The sequence below is a fragment of the Notolabrus celidotus genome, chromosome 2 (assembly GCF_009762535.1).
Source record: "Notolabrus celidotus isolate fNotCel1 chromosome 2, fNotCel1.pri, whole genome shotgun sequence".
NCBI lineage: Eukaryota > Metazoa > Chordata > Actinopteri > Labriformes > Labridae > Notolabrus > Notolabrus celidotus.
This window is the reverse complement of record NC_048273.1, coordinates 30153944-30166524: the sequence shown is the minus strand read 5'-3', so window position 1 is coordinate 30166524 and position 12581 is coordinate 30153944. Positions and strand designations below refer to the sequence as shown.

Below are 12581 nucleotides of genomic sequence, written 5' to 3'. Positions count from 1 at the left end.
TCCCAATTTGGGATAGAAATACAACTTACTATAACAACTAATAATAAAAATTCAGCTTTAGCTTGAAGTGTAAGTCTTTGATTAAAGTAATTGAAGAAAATAGTGAAACCCTGAAGATGTGTTGTTGGGATTTGGGTTTTAATTCTCACCTGTGTTCATTTCTTTCAGGGTGCAACATCTTGTCAGCGACAGCCACAAGCTCCTCGTCGATTCTGGTAAAATGGGAAAAATATACAGGAGCAACAAACTACTTTTTGGACCTTCGGGTGAAAAACAGCACAAGCTATGCACCTGTCGTGGTAACGCTGCCTGCGACCTCAACAAAAAGGGTCGTAAACGGTCTGAGACCAGGAACGGAGTACAGTGTAACCCTCAAAGTTTTTCAGTTCTACTTTGTGGTGTGTGTGGATACAGATAAGGCACTTACAGGTAAAATACATCGGTTAATCAAACACCAACGTTAGATAAACCTGTGATTCCACTTATTTTTTATTTAGGCTGCATTTCAGTGCCATTCACCCTGATGGGTCAAATTAGGATATTCTTTAATAAATTCATACAATACTGAATAGATATATTTACACTAAAACTTGAAATAACATTCATGAATGAAGATGCTAAACAGGATTTTATAGAGGAGCAGCATTCATGTCATGAGCTTTCTCATTTCAAGGTCATCCAGTCTGCATCTTTACTTTATTAGTACCATTACACACAGATACAACACCATTACAGAGCATCCTTAATGCTATGTTCTGCCTGCTCTTTCCTTCCCAGTCCCTGACACATCGCAGATAGTAGCTGGACAGGCATTATCAAGTTCTTCCATCAAGGTAGAATGGACAGAAGTACCTTCGGCGAAGCACTATTACCTTTTGGTGATCTCTCAGACAACCGGACAAGTGCTCAACCAAACCTACAGCAACTTCTCTGCAATCGTGGGCAACCTGCAGCCCTCCACCAACTACAACTGCTATGTCCTCACAGCAAACCACGCCGGGATTGGGAGCAAAAGCAAAGTCAGGACCATCACGACCTGTGAGTGATCGCCAACAGTCCATTTTGAAGCCTAGAGAGCTTTAGAAGAGAGAGTGGATATTATATAGAAGGAGACAGATCAAAACCTGAACATAGGTGGACTTTTAAAGACCAGCAGATATTTTCAGTCGTTGTTCTAAAGATACAGTTCATAGACTCAACAATATTTTTCTTCATGGCAGTTATGTTCTGTAATTATGGAGCCGAGGTCTTTGACTGAAAAAATACTAAGTAGTCACTTTCAAGGAAAGTATGGTTTAGTGTAACTTATTGTCAGGGACTACGGCCCATATACTTGTATGAATTTACTGTTAAACAGTGAAATATTACCTGAAGAGAAGCAGACACATTGATTGATAAGACAGTTGAATTCATTTGAAGGTCGAACTACTAACATATTACTAAAAATGTGGTAATGAACTTCATAGTTAAGCTTGAGTAAAAAGTGGGTCTAACACTGCATTACTGCCACTTTTTTAACATCTGTCATTCTTATACAGCTCCATTTTTTCTTATCTGAAGTTCTGTATAGAATTACGTTTCTGGAAAAAACATAAAAAGCAACAAGTGATGTGTCATTTGTGTCAATTTTTTTTCTCAAAAAGAGTTTTAGCTTCCCTGGAAATACAAAACAGTACTGCCGACAATTTTTAATGGAACCATTTTCTGTTTGGGCTTCATCAGTAATAGGGAGGATGTTTCTTGGAAGATGTTTCTTGGAAGATATTTATTGGCATTGCAGCAATTCAGTAATACTGTTTACATCCAGTGTATTTTAGGACTAACACATTTAGCTGCAGATCTATAAATACCTCAAAGAAAAGGAAAGGTTTGGGACCCTGCTTTGAGTAAGTAAGAAAATAGGTATTTTGTGACTTGAAATTGCTTAAACTTTGTGGGATCAAATAGCCCAATGTTGTGTATCTAAAATATTTGGAAGAATTTATTAAGGTGAAAATGATTCAGTGTTATCCTCTCTAACACAGCCTTTATGTCTGTCTGTAGTGGTGGAGCCTCCAACTGACGTCACAGCTACTCAAACTGGCCTAGGTACAGCAAGGGTGACATGGCAGCCCGTTGAAGACGTTCTAATGTACCAAGTCACCGTTAGAGATGCTGATGATCCCGGCATCCTTCCATCAGTGTACAAAGTCACAGACACCAAGAAGGATCTCCAAAACATGCTCCCATGCTCCACTTATCTGATATCCGTGTCCTCTTTCAACAAGTTCCTGGTGCCGAGCGAGCCCACAGATATTTCATACACCACTAACAGTGAGTCTCCATGGCCAAACCAATATCAATAACTTGATTAGGATCTAGGTCAGCTTTTCTCTCTGAGGCGTTCCTTTCAGACATGCTGAATGTGATCCTCAGGGGAAATAGGATTCGGATGCCTTCACAACCTACTTGTTGTTGAGTTAGTCATGTAAACATGCACTGTAAAAAAAATAGGAGTCTTAGGTAATACTTCTTATTGATTCTTTGTTCATTAACTAGAGACCATGTTTAGTCTTTGGGGCTTGGATTCTAAAACCTATATCTGAAAATTCATACTTGTACACGCATAGTACTGGATGACAGACACTGTGGGCTGTCATTTTGCTAACCCTTGTTATTTTCAATGAGAACATTGTTTAATTTACATTGTTTTAATTTAATTTGCTTTAAAACAGTAGATGCCCTTAGCAGCCATCAGATATGAGATGATTGTTTTGTGACTTTTGTTTTGGGGTTTTTGCTCTGGCTGCTGAAATTACTGACACCAGATACTAGGCATTTCCACTGCTAAGATTCACCTTGAATGATATTTTTGACTTTAAAAAGAAAGCAAGATGAGGTTTTTTTTGTTTAAAGATGTTGCTTACATGTGTAGAGAACAAAATTAGTGAAAAAACATGTTGACGTGTCACCCATAGGGGGCGCCAATGTCAACACAAACTGAAAGGTGATCACAGAGCTCTACATTAATGTAATAACAGTATATTTCTGATCAGTACCTTTCACAGATGATATGATTTTAAACAATGAAATTCTCTTTTTAGTCTTGTTGCAGAAAATGACTTTTGAACAGGGTAAATCTTAATTACATTCAACAGTAATATCAGCAGTATTTCTCTGAGAGTTTCGTATATAAATTGTGCGAATAGTCCACTTCTTTCTACTCTCCATTTCTTTTTGTTCCATATAGAAAACAAAAGAGTGACTCAATGTACTTTAATGTCCAATGTACTTCATTCCCTGCAGAGCTCAAACCAGTACCTTCAGTCTCCGTTGACTACACCTGCAACCCTCACTCTGCCGCGGTGCACTGGCAGGCTGTGTTTGGTGCAGACTACTACATGGCAAAGGCAACAAGTGGAAACGGCACAGTGCTGAACTGCACCAGCCCCGGAACCAACTGTCAGATTGATGGACTGAGCTGTGGCCAGAGCTACGCGGTGCTTGTAATACCCATATCAGAGAGCTGCAAAAACACACATAACGCCACCGTGGTCACTTTTCAGACAGGTGAGACACAGTTGTTTGAAAAAAAAAAGGACCACCTGTGCTGTTGTAGTAGCTGATGCACTTTAAAGGATTTGGTTATTCCTCAAATGACTCAGCTGTTTCTTTTTCAAAGCCAAAATAATAATCTCATGTGTTACAAAGAGAAGCCAGAGTCCTGCAATTCACTGGTTGAGCCCGTGACAGACTTAATACTGCTATTAAGGACTTTGAGAATGTGATTCCACTGAGCCACATTGTCCTCACTGCTTATCTTAATCAACATATTAATAAATGCCATTCATGTTTGAACTACAAGAAGCCCTGATGAGAACTTGTGAGCTAAACTGTAGGACAGTCTAAGAGCACAGACCTCTTGGTGCGTTCCATTTCATCTCAGAAGTCAGAAATTCCCAAATACCCGTTGTATATGTCACTCTGAACTCACCCTGAAGTCAGGATTCCTACCTGGAAACTTGGAACAACATACCCTGAACTCAAAATCAGGATGTCTTCATCAGAAAGAAAGCACTTTTAATAATACTTATTTTTAACATAGGCTTGTTCTGTGAAAGTTGAGTCAAATCAACCTGACTGATAGTATTTTGTAAGTTCTATCAGTGGACTTGTTGCTTTTACCCAGAACATACCACATAGTGTGTTGCCATCACCTGGTATTGGCTAACAATGCTAACAACAATAAAAGGTAATGACGAAACAATTTTTCGAGTAGTTTCACCTCGTAATTGGAACACTGTCAACTCAGATCTGGCTTCAGTCCCAGCTCCGACATCTGAATTCTTAGGAAAATTGAACACACCATCAGTCATTGCCATTTCTCAATCATTTGTAATAAGCTGGCAAAACTATACAAATTCAATCCTGACAAGATTTTTGCTTGTTTGGTCAAAGGATCCAAATTTGGTCCAGCATTTGAAAGCGTTGCTTCTTGGCCAATCTTCCAGGAAGTTTGAAGGAAATCGAACCAGTTCCTCCGTCCAATTCCCGGCCCAGACTTCAGAGAGTTAAAGTAGAGTTTAGTTGTGATCAGATCACGAAAAAGAAAAGTGGTCACAAACAAACCATTAGAGGTAGAAATATACTGACAGCTCTAAAATGGACCACAGGAGTACAACTCTATAGGCATTGCCTGATAGACATCTACTGTATGTCTTCACTTCTGTTCATTCTTAACAGTGGCTTTGTGTTATATTGAGCTGTCCAAGCTTAACAGAGATGCACCCTGATAGCTTTTTCATGTTGTAGAGCTCAAAGTGCACCATACCTAATCTTGCCTAAAATCATGCTGCTTTTTTTTTCTCAAGTCAAACTATGTAGGGTTGGTGTAGGATCTCAAGCAACAGCAACAAATTGCTTGATGTTTGGTGTTTTCAAGCAAATGAGCAGGCAGTTTGTCGTCGCCATGACTGTTTGATCAACGCTCGATAATCAGACTTGACAATTTGGATTAAATCACTGATGACTTCAGCATCTTTTCTCTTTAGATTCATTTTAATTCAAATTGGCAAGATCATGTGAAAAACGTAGGGCGCTTCTTGCATTTTGAAGAGAAATCTCAAGGGTGCATTAGCAGGGTTTAAAATTATACAATTTTGTGTTCTTTAAGAGACAAAGAAAAATCTGAAAAAGGCACTCCTCTGCAGAAGAAAAACCATCCTGGCTAACTTTCAGCCTGTGTTGTTCATTTCTCCTGAGCAGTGATGTTCAAACTAACCTTCAATGTTGATAGCACTTATTTGCAGGCTTCTTTATCAGCTTACTCAGTTATTTATCTTATTTTCCCTAATAACTGGTCTGTCTGAGATCCTAAACCTTAAAAAAAGAAGATTGACTTATATCCAACCCAACTTTATGTTATACTTGACAGAGCGGCTCTGTGACTGTTATGTTTAGACCTTTCCAGCTCCACCCTGCCATCTATTTATTGTAAGCAGTTAATCCTGTCATCTCACGTATCACTCTATTCTCTTGAAGACCTTTGCTGAGATCTTCTGTCCAACCCCATCCCTGGGGGCCGCGTTGGCTGACGTGACTTGGATGATGCACAATATGATTTTATGACAAGTTATCGTTTGATGTCAGGTGCACGAACATTTAATACTTGAGGGAACACATAAAAAAAATAATCTTTTGACCTAACACCTTTTTGCTGAAGCCTGAAGGCGTAATCAGAGGTAACTGAATCATTTTTAGATTAATTTGATCTTGTTTTGTAATAACACCTGTTCTTGGCCTCAGATGGCCTTGGATAAGGATTTCTTTTGCTGTTGCTTATTCATAGAAAATGATTGATGGCATTACAATCACATCAAATGACATTAGAGATCAAGATTAAATTAGGGATTAGACTTCAACAGTTCACATCACAGACTTTAGTAAAGATTGATAGATAATTTGGTTGTTTGTAATTTCACAATAAAATATAAGTATATTTTTATGATAATACACCTGCAATCTAATTGTTTCCCCCTCAGGATAAGTATGACTGAGGTCACACCAGTTATAAGTCATTTGGGGATAGCTATTTGCAACTTAATGTGGTTTGGTTTCAAAATATAGTTGCATCACTAGGTGTCTACTTGAAAAAGTGGGTCTCCTATTGAGATTCTCTTTCTTTATCATATTGTGTTGTGTTCAGGCTGCTAAGAATGAGCCTGTGTTTGTGTTAAACCTGAAACCTTGTACAGTGAAAAGCAACACTGGAGCATAATCTTCAGTATCAGGGCGTTTTAACCTGAAAAGGGATTTGAGATGCTGTCTTTTGATGTTGATATTTAACTCCTCAGACTCTTTGCTTTTTTTTTCTCTTTTTTTTTTTTTTTTTACATTTGTCTATCTATCTATCTATCTATCTATCTATCTATCTATCTATCTATCTATCTATCTATCTATCTATCTATCTATCTATCTATCTATCTATCTATCTATCTATCTATCTATCTATCTATCTATCTATCTATCCATCCATCTAATTTGCATGGGATCAATGGATTTTAATTTTTTAATACATGTCAATACATGTCTTTTCAGTTCCTTGTCCTCCTGAGAAACTGGAGTTGATGCGAGACTGTTCCAGTGAAGTTATCGTCTTTTCCTGGGAGCACACGAACAACACAGACCACTACATGGCTAAAGCGGTGGACTCTCAGGTACTGCCCTGCTTTTTTGGACTTTTTAAAGTTCTCAACAGAATGAGACGAGAAGTTTGATGCCACTCTCATGTTAGTTCATCAATTATGATGCTAATTGTATGCTGGCTAAAAGTTAGCTTAGCTTAGCAGAAAGACTAGAAATGGCGGGAACATAGTTGGCATGGTTCTTGCCAAAGTCCCCCTCTAAAGATCACTCATCAACTACTTTTTTGTGTGTGAAAAAAGAGCTTTTGCTGGAAATGAGGCTGTTTAAAACAACTTTTTGATTTTTATTCAAGCTAATAGTTTCGCAAAGTATTTCAAGGCTGGGAGTTCGCAAAGTCTCTGCAAACAACTTCACTCACAGCTTTTGGTTTCTGTACTGTAGTTTTTGTACCATTCAAACAAACACATGTTGTGCTAAGAGGATCCATTATGTTCATTGGTGAGCTTCAGACAAATGTGCACCATAGTTGGCCTTCAGACTCTGAAACTTGTTCCAACATGCTTCACAAGATTTAGCTAGTAGTTATTTAGTAACGACACACAAAGCAGCATTGGGCCCAGATGCATCTAATAATGCAAATAAAGCAAAAGCTTGCATAATCCTGTGGTGCCTGTGTTACCTGTTATAAACCTTGCTATTGTAAGCTATCAGGCTGCTAGCTGCTAGTTTCATATGTTGCAAACATATATAGTAGTTATATAGTCTATTTCTATTCATTTGAAAAATGTTGTGATTTCTCCATTAACAGGGAGTCGTACAGGAGTGTCTAACTGAGGACAACTTCTGTCATTTCACACACTCGGTCTGTGGACGACACTATCATTTCACTGTCTACTCCATCGCAGGACAGTGCAAAAGCCAGATGAGCTCTACTGCTGACATCCGCACAGGTATGAACCTCATTTTGTGTAATAGAGCACTATTCAGGGTTCCCACGCGTCCTGGAAAACCTGGAAAACCTGGAAAACAGTTGACCAGTTTTCCAGTACTGGAAAACACCTGGAAAATGGGAGAAAAAATAAAATGTCCTGGAAAATCACAGATAGTCCTGGAAAATTATTCCAACATGGCTGCGTGCGACCTGACCCGATTAACAAAACACATCCCCATTCATTGAAAGTTGAGTGCACACTGTGCTGGAAAAGACAGCGACACTGCGTAACTTTTTTCACATCTTTTCTCCTTCACTTCATAATCATGCATTCACAGAAAACGGGGGTATCTTGTGCGGCTCTTTCGACTCCCGAATGGCTCTTAATTTAGGATCTTTTGTAGCCGTAAATTTTACCTTAACTTTGCAAAAACTAATGGTTTGTGTGTTTTTATGAGAAGACCATTTTGGTGCATTTATTCTGTTACAAAACCATTCTTACGCTGATCCTAGGGTTAGAGTAGGGTTGTGATTAGGGTTAAGGTTAGGGTTAGGATCAGGGTTAGGATTAGGGTTAGGGTTAGGGTTGTGATTAGGGTTAGGGTTGGGATAAGGGTTAGGGTTAGGATTAGGGTTTTGGTTTGGGTTAGGGTTAGGATTGGGGTTAGGGTTAGGATAAGGGTTAGGGTTAGGGTTAGGGTTAGGGTTTCGATTAGGGTTAAGGTTAGGATTAGGGTTAGGGTTATGATTAGGGTTAGGGTTAGAACCAGAACTAAACTTAAGCAAACAGAACCAGAACCAAACTCAAGCAAACAGAACCAGACCTAAACTCTAACCCTAGGGTTAGGGTAGGGCTGTGATAAGGGTTAAGGTTATGATTAGGGTTATGATTAGCAAACAGAACCGGAACCAAACTCAAGCAAACCCAACCAGAACCGAACCAGACCCGAACCAGAACCGTCCAGAACTGAACCAGAACCGAACCAGAACTGAACCAGAACTGAACCAGAACCGAACCAGAACCGAACCGAACCGATCCAGAACAGAACCGAAAAAGAACCGAACTCAAGCAAACAGAACCAGAACCAGAACCAAACTCAAGCAATCCCAACCAGAACCGAACCAGAACCGAACCAGAACCGAACCAGAACCGAACCAGAACCGAACCAGAACCATACCAGAACCGAACCAAAACCGAACTGTACCATAACAGACGCAGAACCGGAACCAAACTCAAGCAAATCCAACCAGAACCGTACCAGAACCGAACCAAAACCGAACCAGAACTGAACCATACCATACCAGAACCAGAACCAGAACAGAACCAGAACAGAACCAGAACAGAACCAGAACAGAACTGTACCAGAACCGGAACCAAGCAAACAGAACCGAACCACACCCCAAGCAGAACCGTCCATAACTGAACCATAACCAAACCAGAACTGAACCAGAACCGAACCAGAACCGAACCAGAACCAGAACAGAACCGAACAAGAACCGAACTCAAGCAAACCCAAGCAACACCAACCAGAACCGTACCAGAACCGAACCAGAACCAGAACCAGAACCAGAACAGAACCGTACCAGAACCGAACCAGAACCGAACCAGAACCGAACCAGAAGCGTCCAAAACTGAACCAGAACAGAACCAGAACAGAACCGAACAAGAACCGAACTCAAGCAAACAGAACCAGAACGCGAACCAAACTCAAGCAAACAGAACCAGAACCAAACTCTAACCCTAGGGTTAGGGTAGGGTTGTGATTAGGGTTAAGGTTATGATTAGGGTTAGGATTAGGGTTAGGATTAGGGTTAGGGTTTCGATTAGGGTTAAGGTTAGGATTAGGGTTAGGATTAGAGTTAGGGTTTCGATTAAGGTTAGGGTTAGGTTTAGGATTAGGGTTAAGGTTATGATTAGGGTTAGGGTTTCGATTAGGGTTAAGATTAGGATTAGGGTTATGATGAGGGTTAGGGTTAGGAGTAGGGTTAGGGTTAGGGTTGTGATAAGGGTTAAGGTTATGATTAGGGTAAGGATTGTGGTTAGGGTTAGGATCAGGATTAGGGTTAGGGTTGTGATTAGGGTTAGGCTTGTGATTAGGGTTAGGGTTAGGGTTAGGGCAAGGGTAAGGGTTAGGGTTAGGGTTAGGATTAGAGTTAGGATTAGAGTTAGGATTAGGGTTAGGGTAAGGGTTAGGGTTAGAGTTAGGATTAGGGTTAGGGTTATGATTAGGGTTAGGGTTAGAACCAGAACTAAACTGAAGCAAAAAGAACCAGAACCAAACTCAAGCAATCACAACCAGAACCGAACCAGAACCGAACCAGAACCGAACCAGAACCATACCATAACCGAACCAGAACCGAGCCAGAACCATACCATAACCGAACCAAAACCGAACCAAAACCGAACCAGAACCAGAACAGAACTGAACCAGAACCGAACTCAAGCAAACAGAACCAGAACTAGAATCAAACACAAGCAAACAGAACCAGAACCAGAACCAAACTGGAGCAAACAGAGCCAGAACCAAACTCAAGCAAACAGAACCAGAACCAGAACCAAACTGGAGCAAACAGAACCAGAACCAAACTCAAGCAAACAGAACAAACTCAAGCAAACATTATTAATGTCATCAGGTTGGCATTGAGAAAAATCAGATGCCTCAGTTTGGATGGGCTGATCCGGTTTCTCCTCTCAGTGAGTATTTGCCCGGTCTTCAAGAAGACTCTCTGAAGGAACAGATGTAGCCAGGATACACAGCCTCCCCTCCCCTCCATCACCTGTATCCTATATCCTATATGTATCCTCTTTTTGTCCTGCAGTTTTCAGCGTCTAACTTTGATAATAAAACTTATCAAGATACCACTGAAAACAAGTGAAACAGCTTAAACTCTTTTCCTGTTCCCAGCCCCCTGTATTCCCCAGAACCTGCAGACCTCAGCAGATTGCAGTTCAGATGTTCTGCTCAGTAAGTGGGACCTCGCTGAGGGGGCTTTATACTACACTGTGGAGGCCTACGGCAATAAGGGGACGAACAGCCAGTACAACTGCACCTCCATGTCTAACAGCTGTGCTATAGAAGGCCTCCACTGTGGGGAATACCTGACTGTCTACATCACAGCTTCAGATAACGAGTGCACCAGCCCAAGGACACTGGGGCCTGTGGCTGAGACAGGTGAGGAGAAGCTGTCAGTACTTTATGCAGGTGTTTTAGTACAAAACATCTGTGGCTTAACATGGGAGGAGTTTGATACAGTTATTTTCTATGTGAAGTGAAGTTCATGGACCAAAACGCAGAACTTATAAGAGTTTACAATGATTCAGTTTGGTCTTATCTATTAGATGCTTTTGCTTTTGGACACGACAAAATGTTTAAAGATAAGTTTTGTACTTCATGACTTATGCTCTTCACAGCCACAATGAATATGTTCTTAGTTGTTCTTTGTGAAGGAAAAATGTAAAATGTATTAAATAGTCTTCTTGTAAATTATCCTAAGTAGTATTTTTAGTAGTAGCAGTCTTAGTTTATTGCATGAAATAAAAAGCAGTGATTGGATATAAAAGTGATTTTTGTTTCATTTTTGTGTTAGTCCCTTGCGCTCCTCGAAACGTATCAGCAGTAAGGGAATGTGGTGCCGACTCCATCACAATGTCCTGGATAGGTGGAAGTGCAATTTTCTACATGGCCATAGCAATGGACAGTGATGGCGCCATTCACAGCTGCACATCCATTGATTTGATGTGTAAGATCGAGGGTCTTAAGTGCAGCACCAACTACACAGCGTATGTCATCGCCACCAACCTAATGTGCAACAGTTCTAAGAGCGAGATGGTCACCATCGAGACAGGTACTGAGCTTTGTCTGGATTATTTTACTTTAGTTGTTAAGCTGTACTTGGAAAGAAATTAATTTATGCATAGGACTTGAGAAGCTTGTGTCTAAACTCAGTAAAATATAGAATGAGTTGATCTTAACTCTGAGACAGTGTTCTCATGTCCCATATCTAAATCTTCAATACCTAATCATGTTTGGTTACTCATAGTAGTTAACCTTTTCTTTTCCTCATTTCAGCCGCGTGCCCACCAGATCACGTTGATGCCTCTCTGGACTGTGCGGCCAGTGAGGCTCTGATCTCATGGCGTGGCCAGCCTGAGATGAACTCTTACACCGCAACCATCGAGGATGAAAATCAAGGTCTTCTCAGCTGCAGCTCCACCAACACTAGCTGCAGGATACCCAACATGAAATGTGGCCAGATGTACACTGTGACTGTCTTCTACCATGATGGCATTTGTCCCAGCATGCCTTCCAAAGCTATCTACATGGAGTCTGGTAGGAGCCCCTTAAGACTCCACCCCCCTCATGGCACTGTATTTCCCCTCTCATCTCCTCTCCTCTGAAAAACTTTAGAAAGTTAAGCACAGATAGCTCAGAGTATAACCCCAACACTTCAAATGCTATGAAGGAGCCTTTCGACTTCCACAGTAGGAGTTAGACCTGTATTCTTGTATTCCTTTGGTTAAGTAAAAGTAATTTTCTGCAGTATAAAACACTCCCATTAAAGTCAAAGTTCACCATCCAAATAGTTGCAGAAGTAAAAGTAAATTGACATTATAATAATATATGATGATGATAACATGTCTAGTATCAGGGGTAATCATTGCAACTTCATGTCAGCAAATTTCCAACTTTAAATAACGCTGAATCATGTTTGATATCTTTTTGTAGTATGAAATCTTTGTCTGAAAGTTTAATCAAAATTAAGTAGAAATAGAAATACTTGAGATACAAATATCCAGAATTTACCCTTCAGTACAGTACTTAAGTGAAAAAAAACAATAGTTTACAGCTGCCTGATCTAGTTTGAAACCAAACGTTGGTAATCACCTAATCAATAAATAGCAGTTTTCATACTGCAGAGTCTAACTTTGTTCTTCTTATATTAACAATAGGGGATTACATGATTCGCTACTGGTCACTGTGTTGAAACATCACTCTTTTTTAAACATGGATCTGGTGCCACCTTC

At 40.1% G+C, this 12581-nt stretch overlaps 1 protein-coding gene across 1 annotated transcript in view; it reads left to right on the top strand.

Annotated features, from left to right (window-relative positions):
* The window catches only part of LOC117806306, a 49442-nt gene that overhangs the window by 1002 nt on the left and 35859 nt on the right, over window positions 1–12581 (top strand). Inside the window, exons 3-11 of the mRNA XM_034675188.1 lie at window positions 169–429; window positions 778–1038; window positions 2044–2313; window positions 3286–3549; window positions 6577–6695; window positions 7433–7574; window positions 10462–10728; window positions 11144–11401; window positions 11626–11886. Coding sequence (XP_034531079.1) covers window positions 169–429; window positions 778–1038; window positions 2044–2313; window positions 3286–3549; window positions 6577–6695; window positions 7433–7574; window positions 10462–10728; window positions 11144–11401; window positions 11626–11886 — 2103 coding nt within the window. The remainder of the gene's footprint in view (window positions 1–168; window positions 430–777; window positions 1039–2043; window positions 2314–3285; window positions 3550–6576; window positions 6696–7432; window positions 7575–10461; window positions 10729–11143; window positions 11402–11625; window positions 11887–12581) is intronic.